Genomic DNA, 17686 nt, shown 5'->3' with positions numbered 1-17686 from the left:
CTACATCCGTTAAAAAATTAAAAAAAAAGACCAACTTGTTTTCACCATCAAAGATAAGGAACTTGTTTGTGACAGAGTTGAGTTGAGTTGAGTTTAACGTCCCTTTTACCATCGAGGCTATATGAGACGGGATCTACTTATTAACGTGGAATCGAAGCCCGATCTCCCACGAAAAAGGCGTGTACGCTAACCGCTTAGCCACGAAGGAGCTCTTGTTTGTGAAAGAGACAAGACTAGTTTTCATACCAAAACCGTGATAACTAACTAAATGGAGCAGGTGTTCACTACTGTTCGAGAACTGAGTTCTTGTATTTGAGAATAATCAAGCAATTGATGCTGGGATTTGTTTAGCAATGTCCATGTGACCTTAAACTAATGCGACCTAAACATGATTTATGAATGTAGTATTCAAACAGATGGTCAACTTAGTAAATTTTACTACCACCATCATAAAGTATGTTTCCAACAAGAAATATCTATTTTAAATAATATAGTTATGACAAATTTTGCCAATTCTCGAAACTTGCCGCTTCGTGCAAATACACGTGTTACATGTATTGTAGATACGGCCTGTCTACAGCAAACGAAGAAAGTTTATATTTGGTAGTCTAAACAATATTGAGCCTTTTGCTCACGAGATGGAGGTAGTGTAAGGTACCGTATACGAGTGCTAGCGGGTCAGATCCAACGTCATTTGACAGCTGATAGTTAAAGGTAGTAAATGTGCAAAATGTGTTGGAATGCTTATAACCAGACGTACAGCTCAAAGATGACGAGAAGAACCCTAAAACAGGGGAAAGGGACGGTCAAGTCCATTTTCGGTTTTTGAGGTGTGGTCTATACTGAGATGTCTGCTACCCCGGGTAGTTATCTGTGTGCTATTCCGTGGTGTCATTTGAAACCCCCGTGTGAAAAGTGGGCGAGCCCATACTTACGTCACAACACTTCTGCTAGGGTTCTTCTCGTCATCTGTGAGCTGTAAGGTATTGCGTTGTGAAGATGAGTGACCTTTCCGCGAAACTGAGTTGCATTTTACAACTTTATTTCCATAGAGGTGTAAATGCCACGTAGCATGGGCGCCCGAAGGGGAGGGCAGGGTGGCGCCCGTGGCTCACGAAAACGTATTAAATTTCTTAAGATTTTCTTACTACAAATAAAAAAAAATACCAAACGTAATATAGTAACCAGAGAATTGAGCCCCCCTAGAAAATTTTCTTCGGGCGCCCATGCCGCGTAGGCCTATGAAAAAAAAATCGTTCTGTTTATGGGGAATATACCTTTTAACAATAATTTTAGGAATGATCGAAAAATGGATCAAAAGATTGCGATCTTGACCAATAATTAGTTTGTGGATCAGGGGCCACAAAATTTTTGAATGCTCCCTAAATCGAGTTTTCGTTTGTTTTTTTTTTTTTTTTTTTTTGTTTTTTTTTTTCATTTTATGGAAAAACCCTATCATACTGAGTTATGTGATAGTTTGGGTTTGGCTACATTATATGTAGTTCTCCAGATGTAAAGCCTACAAGAAAATTTCTATTGAAATATATTGGATCTCTTGGTCCAATTGGATTAAGAGCCACAAAATTTTTGAACGGCTCCTCAATCGGGTTGTCGTTATTTTTTTACGGAATAACCACACCATACTGAGTTAAGTGATAGTTTGGGTTTGGCTACACTATATGTAGTTCTCCAGATAGAAGGAATACAAGAAAATTTTTGCCTGAAATATATTGGATCTTTTAATCCAAAAAGCAAAACCGAAAAGATGGTTCAGTCACTATCGTACTGGAGATTACAATGTCCAAGATACTTCTTGCAGTGGGCGACCAATCACAACAAATGTGGATGATATTCTAGCAAAAGTCGAGCAAGACCAACATATAAGCACTCATGGCATCGCGAATGACCTAAACATCCATCAAGAAATAGTGTTAAACCGTTTGAGGGAAAGATGGCTACAAAAAGAAGCTCGACATTTTGGATACCAAATGATTCCACTCAGTGGTGTAGGGAAGGGGGAGCTCAGAGGGGCCGCCCCCTCAAAGAGGTCCGACAATGTACTTTGGTACTTCGATATTTGTAATTTTTAATATATTTTATGTTTATATATTTTTTTGTTTGTAATTTTTCTATATGTACCTATAACAGCACTTGCCCCCCCCCCCCCACAACACACACCCTGGCTACGCTACTGATTCCACTCAAAAACATTAATTCAATCGAATTTCTGTCTGCGAGTCTCTTCTGAAACGCAACGAACCCTAGCCATTTTTCAACCGGGTTATCACAAGTCATGAAAAGTAGATAACCAACAGTAACAATGTAGAAAAAAAGATCGTGGTTGAACAAGATAAGTTTCACAGTTTGTGACAAAGCTCACACTGACGTCCTGAAAGGTTATTTTGTGTATTTGGTGGGATTGGAAGGACATCGTATATCAGAGCTGCTGCCAACGGGCAGAAGGATAGACTAGGGCCTGTAATGTTGACAATCAGTGTGAGGTCACTTAGCAATTCATCAGAGATTGCCGGAAATGGTCAACAATAAGGGACAACACCAGACCACGTATGTCTTTAATGATTCGTCATAAATTTCAAACTACTTGAGTCGGATGATTGAATTTATCCACCGTATAGCCCGGACCTAGTTCTCTTAGACTATCATTTCTTTCCGTCTCTGCAGAACTTCCTATATATATATATATATATATATATATATATATATAATATTATATATGACAAAAACATAGAAGTTCTACAGCAACATAATTATGGTGTTGCCGGAAAAGTGACAGAAGGCCATCGAACAAAGTGATGCTTTCTATGGGTATGGTTTCGGGTTCGATTCCTGATTGAAGCGTGTATCACAAGGCAGGTATCCCGTGTAACACACCAATTGTGATAAGATTGCACATACATAGAGAACATTGAATAAAAGCGACACGTATTTTTTTTTAAATATATATCGGCGAACAAGCGCATTGGAAGGGTCAAATAGGTGCATAAAAATGAGGTAAAAATAAGATTATGTAGAATATAGCGAGAACAAGAAGATATCGGTAAAGGTTAAACGTACGAAACACTACCTATAGTAGACGCAAGGCAATAAGGTAGAACGCATCCATGTGAAGAATGCAGAACATCCGGAAATGGACCAATCACGTGTACAACATTGTCGCAAAATGTTACTGAAATGAGCAAAGAGGTTGGCATGAGCAGGAAGAAAAGAGAAACGAAAACAGAAAATAGGCGTTTTTGCTTTGGGTTCAGACGTCGTTCGTCTGCGAAAGAGACGCAGATTCATCTCAATGCACGAAGATGGGAGAATATGCAGGAAGGATGCAAACGCCGTCGCATAGACAGCCAGCGAGACAGTACTGCGCAATGAGTTGCATATATCGCGTAATGGGAACTTAAATGCATAGCACAGTAGAATGTAATAGCAGGTGGTCCACATACGTAAGATAAACAGCAACAGTAACATCAGTACCACACATGAATATCAACATAATCACTACGAAAATACACATACAACATAAAAGTAATAGTATTTTTTTGATTTTGTGTTACTACTATTTACACACATTTTCGTTTCCAACGTCCATCTCATCGTTGTTCTCATTACGTGATATATGCAACCCACTGTGCAGTATTGTCTCGCTGGCTATACGTGTCTATACGAACGGCGTTTGCATCCTTCCTGGGTGTTCTCCATCTTCGTGCTTTGAGATGAATCAGCGTCTTTTTCGGAAATGGGCGACATACGCACCCAAAGCAAAAACACATATTTTCCACTTTCGTTTCTTCTTTCTTCCTGCTTCTTCCAACTCTCTTTGCTCATTTCCATAACACTTTGCGGCAACATTGTACACGTGATTGGTTCATTTCCGGATGTTCTGCATTCTTCGCATAGATGCGTTCTACCTCATTGAATTGCGTTGACTATGGGTAGTATTTCCTACATTTAACCTTTTCCGATATCTCTTCTCGTTCTCGCTATATTTCACATAATCTCATTTTGACCCTTCTTTTATTCCCCTATGTGACCCTTTCAATGCGCTTGTTGGCCTTATATATATATATATATATATATATATATATATATATATATATATATATATATATATATATATATATATATATATATACGTGTCGCTTTTTTTGTTCGATGTTCTCCATGTCTGTACAATCTTATCACAATCCGTGTGTTACACCGGGGTACCCTGCCTTGTCAGGTATAAACATGAGTAGTGGTGATACGAACAAAAAAGCTAGTAACATGAGCTTCAGTTGAAAGCACAAAGTACTCCTGACATATGTTAGAACTCAAGACTGACTAAAAATACGCTTTTACAGAACGTATTACGTTTAATACTTCTTTATTATTTTTCCTTTAGTGTCTATTATGAAAAACAAAAACATCTAAATATCTATCGTTTTACTTGAAGAATAATTCTTAAGTTCTAAATTAAAAAAGTGCTTCTGTGCAACTGGATTCTCTTTCCTTACCTTGCTTGCTCCATAAATGGAAAAGAAAGGCAGAGGAGAAATCTCTGAGAGAGAAGAAATATTAACAATAGCTCCTTTGCCTCTCTCCTTCATTTGCGGCAGAATCATCCGAGTCATTTCAACGGTTGCTCCAATGTTGATGTTGATAATGTTCCACACTTCTTCTCGAGTTGTTTCCGATACTAATTTTGGATAAGGAGTCAAATAACCCACATTGTTAACTGAATAATAAAGACAAAAAATATTATAAATGGCACAAACAGGTAAAAATTTATATTCAGCATATATTTATAAAATATTCATGTCGGAATATTTAAATATTAATAGAATATTCATGAGACATAAGTTGTGTCTACATGTAATCATATATAATAGTTAAAGCGAGAGTCGCTGATTGTGGGCAGTGCCGTGCCGTGGAAAATCTGCGCCCGGGTCGAGAGTATACGACGGCGCCCCATACGTATATTCCAAGTAACTTTTCCTTTCTTTTGCCCTTTTTCTCTCGATTTTTTCGCCCTTACTTCGGCGCCCGGGGCCGTCGCCCAGCTCACCCCCCCAACGCCACGGCCCTGAGTGGGTTCAATTCTTGGTACATGGACAAAATTTTCAGTGGCGACGCGTGAGAGAAATCACATCAATAAAAATTAAAATTTTGTCGCTACATAGTAAGGGAAGTTAAATTGAAAGTTACAGTTTTTACCATTCTAACTTCCCTCAATAGCCGCCACGGTTTTGAACCACCAACGTCTGGCAATTTGGAAGTGAACCCATTAGCTCAGTGATCCCTACTTGGGAATCACATACTTTAACCCGTCTAGTAGCGCCATCTCTGTGTTTAGGAGAAAACTTGGATGTTCACTTCTTCTACAGAATGTCACCTGTGGCAGAAAACCTAAAGTGATCACATGCGTGCATCGTATTGAACACAGTTGCTCGTTTTTGCGCTCCATTCACCTTTCTTATCACAAAAGCGAAATGTGAGTTTTGAAGTTAGATCAGACGTCACAGATCGAGGTTTATTTTGGTCGTCGTGATTTTTGCTTGATTCTTGGGGAGTGCTGATGTGGGACTACACATGAAATGCTTTGAACAGTGGCATCAAAAATAGATGGTGTGTGTGTGTGTTATGATCTGAGGATCGTAAAAAAATTTGAAATTTCTCAAAAAATGATGCTGCAGTTTTTGAAAATAGGTGCTTTTCTTATTATTTGGACGTAAATGAATGTTAAAATGGTAGCTAATGGGTTAAGAAGTGTCGAATTATAATATAGGAAGTTAGAAAGAACGAAAAAAATCGCACAACTAACTGCATATCAGTTAACTAAAACCCATGTGTCCGGCCATAGGCCTTCTTGGGCTCTAATTACAGGAGCTTTTAAAACATTTCTTTCAAAGCATAATTTGGATAGCATGATGCACATTTCAAACTATTAACTAAAATAAAAGTGATTAGAGAAAATTTATAAACTAGTAGTTAAATCTAGAAAAATGAAATCTTTAAGTTTTACGTTCCACAGGTATACCGGCTAGGCTAAAGGAGACGGTGATGATGAGAAATGAATGAAATGGTGGGATGAGTAAAGTGGGAGGAAACGGGAGAACCCCGAGAAAACCCACGCACACGGTGTTTGTTCACCATAAATTTCACTTTGCGCGAGCTGGGATCGAACAAAGGACCCCACATACCAAAGGTGAACGCTCTACTACAGCCACGCGTAGTTAAATCTAGACAATAAATGGTTGACTAACCATATTCTCTTCGGATTTTTCGTAGTTTAAGCGTAAAGAACATATTACTAGTATTTAATTTAATGTGTTTCCACACGTTACAACACGTATTGTGTTCGTATGCGGAATGACAATTGACATCGGTATATACGTATAAAATAATGTCATCAAACGACGCATTTTTCACACGCTACGATGGCATGAGGCATGACATCCGTTTGAACAATAAAATTTATGAAGCAAGTTCAGTTGTGGGTTGATTTTGCACGGTATATAGTATGAAAATACCTGTTATAATCTATATTTATAGCTATGGAAATACTATATGGGTACACTTTAAAGCGTTAATGCCCTTTGGAACATAGTGATATTTAAAAATTCCTTATCATTTGAAGGAATATCTATTTATATAAATTTGTCTAATTTATGTGGGTAGTTCCAAATAGAGTATGGTGATCATTTTATACTGAAACCAGAGATAAAAATGAAGGGGAACGCGAGGGGATGCTATCATTCTACCTGGAAAATATATGTACGGCGTCCCCCCAGTTCCTAAAAAATATATAATGAGTAAAGATAGGCAGGGGGAGGGTGTGACGTCATGTCGCTACCTACCATCCCTCTACCTTTTCAGATCCACTTTAATCCCAGACTGAAAATGTAACAATAATAAGAGAATATACAAGATCAACAAGAAACATGCAACTCAACAGTAATATCATCTGAATTTTTTGCTGACGGAATTTCAGCAACCAGTGGCGTAGGGAAGGGGGGCAGAGGGACCGCCCCCCCAAAGAGGTCCGACAATGTACTTTGGTACTTTGATGTTTGTGATTTTTTTAAATATATTTTTATGTTTATATATTTTTTTGTTTGTAATTTTTCTATATGTATCTATAATAGCATTTTTCCCCCCCCAAACACACATCATGGCTACGCTACTGTCAGCAACAATAATGCAACTTTAAAATTAAAAGGATCTTCCTAAAATAAATAGTGTTTTTATATTTCTTTCTAATTGATAGTAATAAACTTTCATAATTATGTAATAGATCCGATGAGAAAACAACAGCACAACAAAAAGCCTGTAAAATATTATTCACCAATATCTGAGCAAACTACAGGGAGGCTAGGTACAAACATGAGAAATATATGAAAATAACCGCAAACTGACCAAGTTTGTATTGAGTATTCTAGGTGCCGGCAGGCGGCATTTTAGTACCTACCCAAAATGAAGGTAAAGCAAGAAAAAAAGTTTTCGTGTGTTAGAATATGCGAAATGTCCGTCTGTTATAGCAGTGCAACATGTGTCGTGTGACCAAAGGGGCATATATAGAACATTTGTAGAGGGTGCAGAGAACTTGGTGGGTTTGCGGTTGTTTTCATATATATTTTCATAAATATATAATATTTGTACGTGTAATAGTTTTCAAAATATAGGCTTCTGAAAACGAATGAATCATTTATAGTTCATATTTCCTCTATTAAAACTATTCTGACAAAAAATACCACTCATAGTGAGAAACGGCTGGCTGGGCAATAGCTAATGTTCGCCCTGTATTGTACAGTCAGCAACAAAAGTTCTTTCCATTTAGTGGGAAAAACGGAGGTATGGCTGGAACGTAGACCCTACGGAAAATTACATTCTTTTTAATTTATTGAAAACTGTACATCCATTCTGAAGTTATTTACGAAACTAATTTCATCAAATAGAAAGAACTTTTGTCACTGACTGTACATTGGCCGCTTTGCCGAGCATTTGCCAACGTAATCTATGCAGAAGAAGTGAAATTCTAATTAGAGTGCAAGGTCAAAATTGTTGTATAAATTACGACAAATTGTTGGTTATCCAACAAATTTCTCAAACTACAGTGGGGGAACGTATTTTTCAACTTTATCTTTACAACAAGACCTACCAACTACCAAACTATGACGGCCATTAAATGACGTAGATTCTACTAAATAAGCTACAAGGAATGATGGTTATTGTAATAGTAAAAATGCCTACAGCGCAATATATGTATTATTTTCTACCATAGTCTGTATTATGAATTCAAACAAAAGCAAATAAAACCTTACCTAGGATTCCAACAGGAATATCTTTTAATTCATCTTCTATCTTCTTGTACACACTCTGTCCATGGCTGAAGTCAGCAGCAATAATTTTAGTCTTGACGCTGAAGGTCTTCTCTGTTGAAAGAAAGGAAAGAATGAAACTAAGAAACTGTAAACTGGGGCACTTTTGTTTATGACTTGGTACCGGAAGTCGAAGTTTTGGAACATTTATTAGAGAGTCAAACACAAAACGCAAAGATGTAATTTATTTCTGGACTCAAATAAAACTAAAACTTCCTATCTTCGAAGCTTGTCCGATATAAATTGCTGGCGACGCATCTGGCAAACAGGCCATGGTATTGAAAATGGCAGGGTTCGAAGGTCCCAAGTACAGATTAAGAATACGAGGACAAATTTATATAACAGTGAAACGAACCGTGACATTTCTTCGAAGAAATAGTGTCATCATGCCTCCTACATTCCTCTGTTGGCGAATGCAGATACTTCATTTAGGACAGGTAAATTGAAGACGCCACCAGAAATAACTTCAAAAATTACGATTCTTCCACTAATAATTCCCCGAATGTCTTCTACACTTAAGTTTTCTTGGTGCCTGCCCACCAAATGGTACAATTTGCAATAACTCTGTGAACTTATATACCGTAAATACGATATATATAACGTTAATTAATAAACGTACACTATGTGACCAAAAGTATCCGGACACCTGGCTTAAAACGACTTACAAGTTGGTGGCGCCCTCCATCGGTACTGCTGGAATTCAATATGGTGTTGGCCCACCCTTAGCCTTGATGACAGCTTCCAATCTCGCAGGCATACTTTCAATCAGGTGTTGGAAGGTTTCTTGGGGAATGGCAGCCCATTCTTCACGCAGTGCTGAACTGAGGAGAGGTATCGATGTAGGTCGGTGAGGCCTGGCACGAAGTCGGCGTTACAAAACATCCCAAAGATGTTCTATAGGAATCAAGTCAGGCTCTGTGCAGGCCAGTCCATTACAGGGATGTTATGGTCGTGTAACCACTCCGCCACAGGCCATGCAGTATAAACAGATGCTCGATCGTGTTTAAAGATGCAATCGCCATCCCCGAATTGTTCTTCAACAGTGGGAAGCAAGAAGGTGCTTAAAACATCAATGTAGGCCTGCGGTGTGAGAATGCCACGGAAAACAACAAGGGGTGCAAGCCCCCTCCAAGAAAAACACGACCACACCATAACACTACCACCTCCGAATTTTACTGTTGGCACTACACACGCTGACAGATGACGTTCACCAGGCATTCGCCATACCCACACCCTGTCATCGGATCGCCACATTGTGTACCGTGATTCGTCACTCCACACAACGTTTTTCCACTGTTCAATCGTCCAATGTTTACTCTCCTTACACCAAGCGAGGCGTCAGTTGGCATTTACCAGCGTGATGTGTGGCTTATGAGCAGCCGCTCGACCATGAAATCCAAGTTTTCTCACCTCACGCCTAACTGTCATAGTACTTGGAGTGGATCCTGATGCAGTTTGGAATTCCTGTGTAATGGTCTGGATAGATGTCTGCCTATTACACTTTATGACCCTCTTTAACTGTCGGTGGTCTCTGTCAGTCAACAGACGAGGTCGGCCTGTACCCTTTTGTGCTGTACGTGTCCCTTCACGTTTCCACTTCACTATCACATCAGACACAGTGGATGTTTAGGACCTAGGGATGTTTAGGAGTGTGGAAATCTCGCGTACAGACTTCTGACACAGGTGACACCCAATCACCTGACCAAGTTTGAAATCCGTGAGTCCCGCGGAGCGCCCCGATTCTGCTTTCTCACGATGTCTAATGACTACTGAGGTCGCTGATAATGAGTACCTGGCAGTATATGGAAGCACAATGCACCTAATATAAAAACATGTTTTTATGGGTGTCCGGATACTTTTGATCATATAGTTTATGAACTAAAGAAGGAATTCCACTAAAAAATAATATACCTAACCGATATAAAACCTCCCAGCTTACTTAAGTAATCCGTTCCGTAGATTTTACTTAAATTTACGTAAGTCGAATCGCAAATTGTTTAAAGTGTAAGTTGAACCGCAAAATTTATTATTATTCGTACACATACAGTAGTAATAAAGTAATAAATATTGTATTTGAAGTTACACTTAAACAATTTACCATTCAACGTACGAAAAATTCAAATTAGGTAAAGGTTTACGGATCGCATTACTTACGTGTCATTTTTTTTTTTTTTGTAACCTTGTACGTATATACATAAGTAACAATAATTATGCCTGTTGTGCTGGATGGTTGTGAAACATGGTCGTTTACTTTGAAGGAAGAACGCAGATTGAAAGTATTTAAAAATAAAATCCTAAAGGCAAATATTCAGGTTCAAGAGAAATTGTTAATGAGGAATGGCCAAAACTTCATAACGAAGAACTGCATAGTAACACCATTTACTTAACATTCTTAGAATCATTAAGTCTAGGAGACTCAGGTGGGTAGGTCATGTAGCCATCAAGCTGGAAGAAAGTATAAACTAGGGATGGGCAAAACCGGTTTTTACAAAAACCGAAAACCGGTTTTTATAAAAACCGGTACCCGAAAACCGACATTTCGGTTTTCTCCAAAACCGGTTCGGTTTTCTCCAAAACCGGTTCGGTTTTTCACCGAAACTGGTTTCGGTTTTCTCCAAAACCGGTTCGGTTTTCACCGAAACTGGTTTCGGTGAAAACTTTTCGAAAACACACAAAACTATTTCTGTGGAAATGGATTCGGTTTCCGGAGAACAACGAAACGCCATTCTGGTCAGAAATAGAACAAATTTTGAAAAAAACCGGAATCTGTTTTGAAGAAAACCGAAACCGGACCAGGTAAAAAACCGAACCAGTTTTGGAGAAAACCGATAACCGGTTTCGGTGAAAAACCGAACCGGTTTTGGAGAAAACCGAAACCGGTTTTTGAAAATTTTCAAAAACCGGTTTCGGTTTTTTTAAAAACCGAAAAACCGGTTTTTGTGCCCACCACTAGTATAAACACTTTCTAACTTTTGAAAATTTTAACTAGAAACCGAATCGCTAAAGAACCATTAGAAAGACCTAGACGCAGATGGGAGGACAATATTAAGGTGAAACTCGCTGAGCTAGGAATACAAAATAGAAACTGGACTTAGTTGACTTAGGACCAAAGTGAATGAAGACCTTTTGTGAATGTGGCAATAAACTTTTAGATTTGAGATACGCAGGGCCGACTCTACTATATATGCAGCATTCGGATTTGCACGGGGAATCAAGTTTCGAAGGGCGGTAAAATCCGTCACAACAATATTATTTAAAATAAATATTTCTTGTTGGAAACAAGCTTCATGATGATGGTAGTTAAATTTACTAAGCTGATCTTTTATTTGATTATTACAGTCATAAATCATATTTAGGTCGCATCAGTTTAAGATCACATGGACAGTGCTAAAGCAAATGGTCAAACAAATCCCAGCATGAATTGCTTGCTTGTTGTCAAATACAAGAACTCAATTCTCGAACAGTAGCCAACACCGGTTCCATTTAGTTAGTTATCACAGTTTTGATATCAAAACTAGTTTTGTCTTTGTCACAATCAAGTTCCTTATCATTGAAGATGGAAACATTTTTTTAAAAAAGTTTGTAATGACAAGAAATAAAGATATGAGAACTAGTTCCACTGGAATTGTGAACTGATATATTGAGATTGAAGCTCGATATTGAATTCTATAAATGTACTACAATTTTTCCTCTGTAGGTGTGTTTGCTTTATCTTTCACTAACATTTGGATTATTATTTTTAAAAAAACAGACACAACGAGATTGTATTTGTAGTGTTTAGGCCTTTCTGCGTGCGAGTATTCTTTCTCTCTCCTTCGTTGTTCATGATGGGGTAGCATCTTTAAAATCGTGGTTTTTAAGATTTATTCTTTCTGGAGAATGGGAAGGGGGCAAATGATGCTATTGCACGGGGTGCCAAATTGTCTAGAACCAGCCCTGTAGATAGCGTATATTGTTCACAGTTAATACAGTATTATTTTATAAATGAAAAATGATGGAGTAATATTACTCGGATATAAACTATATAAGAATGAAAAATATGAAGTTCCTTTATAGAAATATGTATATAGCACTACGTATTTCGTGGCATATTGCAATGGGCGTTAAAGCCGTAAAAGCCGCAAATATATTTATACGGGCTAATAGTTGTTATTTTCGACTTTTATTACGTAAGTGACATAGGTCATACATTACGTAAGTCGGCGGTTACTCTATATACTTTTTCTTTCTTGTAATGATGTTTTGTTTTTCTCTCTGGCTTCTGGGTAGAATGAAACAAGAGATCCTCTTACCTATTTCCGATGCAGTTTTCTCCAGTTTTGTTGGATTACGGCTAATAAGGACAATATTGAAACCTCTTTGGGCCAATTCGAAAGTATAACATTTCCCAATTCCATCCGTGCAACCAGTAACAACTGAAAAAAAAAAAAAAAAAAAAAAAAAAAACAGAAAAAGATTAATAAGCCTACATCTATAAACTATGAAATCAAATATGAGCAATATCGTTCGTAGAATTTCATTAAAGAAAGGGGTTGAAATTTCAAAGTTCATACAATTTCAGGATTTTTCTATACGAATTTTAATACAGTAAATGTTTATTTTTGCGTAATATCTTGTTCAAGGAAGGTGATTGAAACGCGGAACCTTCTCTTGCGTACGCTGCTGGATAAGATACGATTTCTCTGTAACGTATTTTAATCCTAGCATTACATTTAGTAACCCCTAAGTAGGTTAGTAAAACTGATGTTGACAAATATGTTGGCCCAACGTAGTTTTAAGTGCATGATGGCCAGCCAACAATTTATCGGAATTTTCCCAACGTTGTTTTAAGTATATGTTGATCAACTAATAATTTATCGACATGTTCCTTACGTAGTTTTAAGTATGTTGACCAACCAATAATTTATCGATATTTTTCCAACGTAGTTTTAAATATATGTTGGCCAACCACAATTTATCGACATTTTCCCAACGCAGTTTTAAGTATATGTTGACCAACCAAAACTTTATCGAAATTTCCCCAACGTAGTTTTAAGTATTGTAATCCTTTCCAATTTGATGGACGTGCTGCTCCACTCACACTGAATTGTGGTCTCAGTTCCTCATATGTCTGGCCACTGTTCGTCTCAATTGCTGCCTAAAGATCATTTTGTACATGTGTTGGTCTTCCGGCTGGATCTTATTCCAAAGTGAATCTTATTCTTTTGTTTGAATCTTATTCCAAAGTGTGCCCAGTTTACGTGGTTTCTAAGGTACACTTCACCTTTTAATGTGCCCCATAAGAAAAAGATGGCGCGGCATAAAGTCTGGAGTGCGTGGTTGAAACGCGATTGGTTCTCTCCATCCTATCCACTGGCCTGGTATACTTTGATCCACTATGCTCGCACATCCCTATGATAGTGCAACGAGACACCATTCTTGTTAGTAATTACCGTGCATTTCACAAATTGCAGGGAAAATGGAATCAGCAAGCATTGTTAAGTACTTTTCTTCAGTTACAATAACGTCAAAACGGAACGGCCTAATGAGCCTCCTAGAGACAAACCACACCACACATTTACACCAGGTAAATTTGCAGCCTTTTCTACAGTAATGTGGGGATATCTTCAACCCAGCAGACACAATTATACCTATTGACAGTTCCATTAGGTGTGAATTGTGCTTCATCCGACCAAACAATGCTACCCATAAATCCCAGCTCTTATCTAACTATCTCCTGTACGTTCCATTCCTATAATTTTTTTTACGTTCCATTTACAAAATTATATACTGTGATCTGGGTCGCCGTCACTTAGTTGTTTCACCAGTCTTGGAACGTACACACGCAACTTACCTTTCTTTGCCCTGAAGAGTTTTGTAGTGAACGCCGAAACAGTTCCATCACTGCAATTGAGGATTCAACACTTGTCACCGTGCAAGGTCACCCTGATCGGCCTTTCCTGCATATCACACACTGTTTCATTAACCTAAAATTTGTCTCGTAGACGTGTTTTTGTTACTCTTGAAGATGAATCAGCCCCATAATCACCTAACTACTTTCTCTGAACCGCAGCAACATTCTCAAGCTTCTACTACGACTTAATAACCTGCTTTCGCTCTTCAAGGCTCAAACATCAATCCGCCAAATTGATGTTACTCTCTTGCCACTAACTGGGTGCCGCAGTTAAGACCTACGATTCTGTTGCCACCTGTTGCAGAAACATAACAATACTTTTCCTAGAAATTTAACATTGTAGATTGGAAAATAAATTTTCTATGACAGTTAAAAGTATGTCGTAATACATCCTTTTGACGCAACCAGTATTTAGAGTCACCAAGCCCAGAAAACTGAGATTTGTTGCAATGTAAAGTTTGCCAAGGATGGTTTCACCACAATTCTAACATTTTCCATTAAGATTTCGTTATTTTTATTCTTAAAAGTGAAAACTAGTTCAAATTTGTAAGCTTTAGGCCTATCTTCAAAAGATTTCATACACAAAACTTATCTTCTATAGTTGTTTGCTTATTTGTTCCACGTGTCTTGCTCCTTGCCTGTATTTTAAAGAGTTAGTATATCATTCCAAGGCTAAAGACATTTGTTAGCAATAAGAAATTAGATGTAGTAAATAGATAAATTCAAACTTTTTCAGTAAATAGCAATTGAAATAGTAAACGGAAGTTACTTTCAAGTGACACAAAATCTTGCTAATTTTTTTTCTGTTCTTCTTCACATTCACATTTCGAAAGCTTCCATCCGTTTCTCATCATTTTTGTGTAATGTCCATGTTTCTGTCCCATACAGTACAATCCTAACACAACAAAGAATATCGTAATTAGTAAGAAGAAAAAGAATGGTAAATCTTTGAGCTTAACGTTCCACGATTATGTCCTTTAGGCTAAGGGAGACGAATGATTACGGCAAATGAATGATGATGGAAGAATTGATGGAATGAGAATGTGGGGGGAAAAGAGTACCCCGAGAAAACCCACGGACACGATGTTGTCCACCATAAACTTACTTGGCCTAGAATCGAACCAGGACCACACATCGGAGGAAAGCGCTGTACCACTCAGCCATCATGCTCCCTCATATACAATTCAAGGAAAATCGTAATAGTAAGAAGGAATAGAATGGTAAAAAATTGATCGAAACAAACAGCTAGACAAGGTAAATAAAATTATATAATAAAAGTGATTTATATCCACAAAAGTACTCTTGACATAATATTTTCCTCTCACCAATTGGTACTTATGGACATCTATTAGGGATGGCCATAAAGTTTCGGTTCCGTAGGAACCGGTTCTCGGAGATCCGGTTTTCAGAACCGGTTCCAGACCTGGATCCGAAAACCCGGTTCCAGAACCGGATCTTAGAAACCGGTGCCAGACCTGGATCCAAGAACCGGTTCCAGAAGCGGATCTTAGGAACCGGTTCCAGACCTGCATCTGAAAAACCGGTTCCGGAACCGGATCTTCTAGGACCGGATCCGTTCAGAAACAAAAACCGGTTCCACCAGGAACCGGTTCTGGCCATTCCTAGTACCTATTTGTTCTTTATAGAGCTATTTTAAATTGAGCTGAACGTTTATGTTTTATGTCCTGAAGTCTTTCAGTTTAACGTTCCGTGATTGGCGGATGATTAAGGCAAGTGAATGATGATGGAAGAACCGGTGAATAAGAATGTGGAGGAAATGAGAGTATTCCAAGAAAATTCACAGGGATGATGTTGTCCACCACAAATTTACTTGGTCTGGGATCGAACCAGGGACACTACGTACCAGAAGTAAGAGCTTTAGCACTGAGCCACTGTACTCCCTTTATGTCCTGATTCAACATTAAGGTTACAAAGGATAAATCTATTATTGTCATGGATTCAAGCTATGAATCCAGTCCAAGGGCTTGAATCCAGTCCAATTTGGTAGTACATAAACCATCATGCAAGATCTTCCTCCGCAGTCAGTGGCGGATCTAACCTGGGGCCGGGGGGACCTAGACCCCCGTTTTTTTGAGTGACAAAAAAATAAGCTATTATTTGTATATTTTTGAAAGTAAATTCATGATATACCTATCATACGTAGTTTGGGTCCTGGCTGCCTCCCCAGGTTTTACCTTCTATATCCGCCACTGCTCACAGTATACGCTGTTTCTCACCACACTAACTCGCCTTCAAGGGAAATGGATGACAGGACCACGCGACTGGTTTCCTCAGATTATTTTGATAAATTTTCAACTAGAAATAGAACTATTTGGAATGCAAACCAGTAAAGAATCTATTTATAAATTGTTTAACTCATATAATAATCTTCATACCTGCCCAGCTTCCAAATTTCTCTGTTAGCTGACTCGACGGCCTAAACGCTGGCAGAATATGAACACGAATTCCTTGGAAAAGATACCAGGCGAACAGAATTGCAATCTTGATTAGCCATATTAAACCTATAGAAAACACAAAGATGCTAATAACTTTCCAGCCCGGAACAGACGAGAGAGAGAAAATAGTTTCTCCTTCCGTCATCTTGTGACCTGCTCAGCACCGTTGATTGACTAGAACTAACTCTATACGAGCAGAACAAAACACGTAAGATCAATAGAAAATTGGGCAATACTTTTTCCCAACGACAATAAGCAACCAGAAGGTCAAGCAGAGTCATTATATTATGATCATCGTTAAAAGAATCGCCAATTCATGGTTTGAATCTTTCGAAATCAGACAATTTTTTTTTTTTAAGTCTGTACAGCCGAAAGCATCATCAATTTTATTTTTTACCTTCAAGACTAACGTTCAAGAATTATTATTATTATTCTCTTCAATCAACTCTTGAATAATTTTGTTTACGAATTCGCATTTGATTATGGTCTGACGATCTTTAATGACCTCGTCTAGTATGAGTGTTATAAATGATCAAAGTGAATTTTCTTCTTTGGAAAGAACGAAAAAAAAAAAAAAACTTCAACACAGAATTTATTTACATTAAAAGACACTTTTCTTTTCTTTTCTTAAAAAAAAAAAAAAATATGTGGGTGTGTGCAACCATACTCCTTTAACTGTTACAAGTTCAATCGTCGATGCAAGGTTGTTGGCTATTGTCTCTCTCTCTCTCTCTCTTTATTTCTTTTTATACCGATATATTATGGTCTTTTGGAACATATACACGGAATGTTACGTGACCCTCACATATTGCAACAAACGCTTTAGAGTTGTGTAAGTTTACAATGAAACTATTTTTAAAAAATCATCAAATAGTGTATACTTTTAGAATTATATCATTATCATCATCATTCATAGGTATTCTGCCATTATTGGCTGATAACTTGGTGTAGCTGAGAAGCTTCCA

General features: G+C 37.9%; 1 protein-coding gene across 1 annotated transcript in view; it reads right to left on the bottom strand.

Annotated features, from left to right (window-relative positions):
- Positions 1-16866, bottom strand: part of LOC145665511 (inactive hydroxysteroid dehydrogenase-like protein 1) — a 33996-nt gene extending 17130 nt beyond the window's left edge. Inside the window, exons 1-4 of the mRNA XM_081732817.1 lie at positions 16662-16866; positions 12665-12787; positions 8316-8426; positions 4509-4729 (exon numbers count right to left, since the gene is read on the bottom strand). Coding sequence (XP_081588943.1) covers positions 4509-4729; positions 8316-8426; positions 12665-12787; positions 16662-16866 — 660 coding nt within the window. The remainder of the gene's footprint in view (positions 1-4508; positions 4730-8315; positions 8427-12664; positions 12788-16661) is intronic.
- Between the last annotated feature and the right edge of the window lie 820 nt (positions 16867-17686).

This window comes from Thermobia domestica, chromosome 11 (assembly GCF_964235325.1).
Source record: "Thermobia domestica chromosome 11, izTheDome1.hap1.1, whole genome shotgun sequence".
In the NCBI taxonomy this organism is placed as follows: Eukaryota; Metazoa; Arthropoda; class Insecta; order Zygentoma; family Lepismatidae; genus Thermobia; species Thermobia domestica.
The sequence above is the reverse complement of the archived record's forward strand: the minus strand, read 5'-3'. Positions and strand labels throughout refer to the sequence as shown.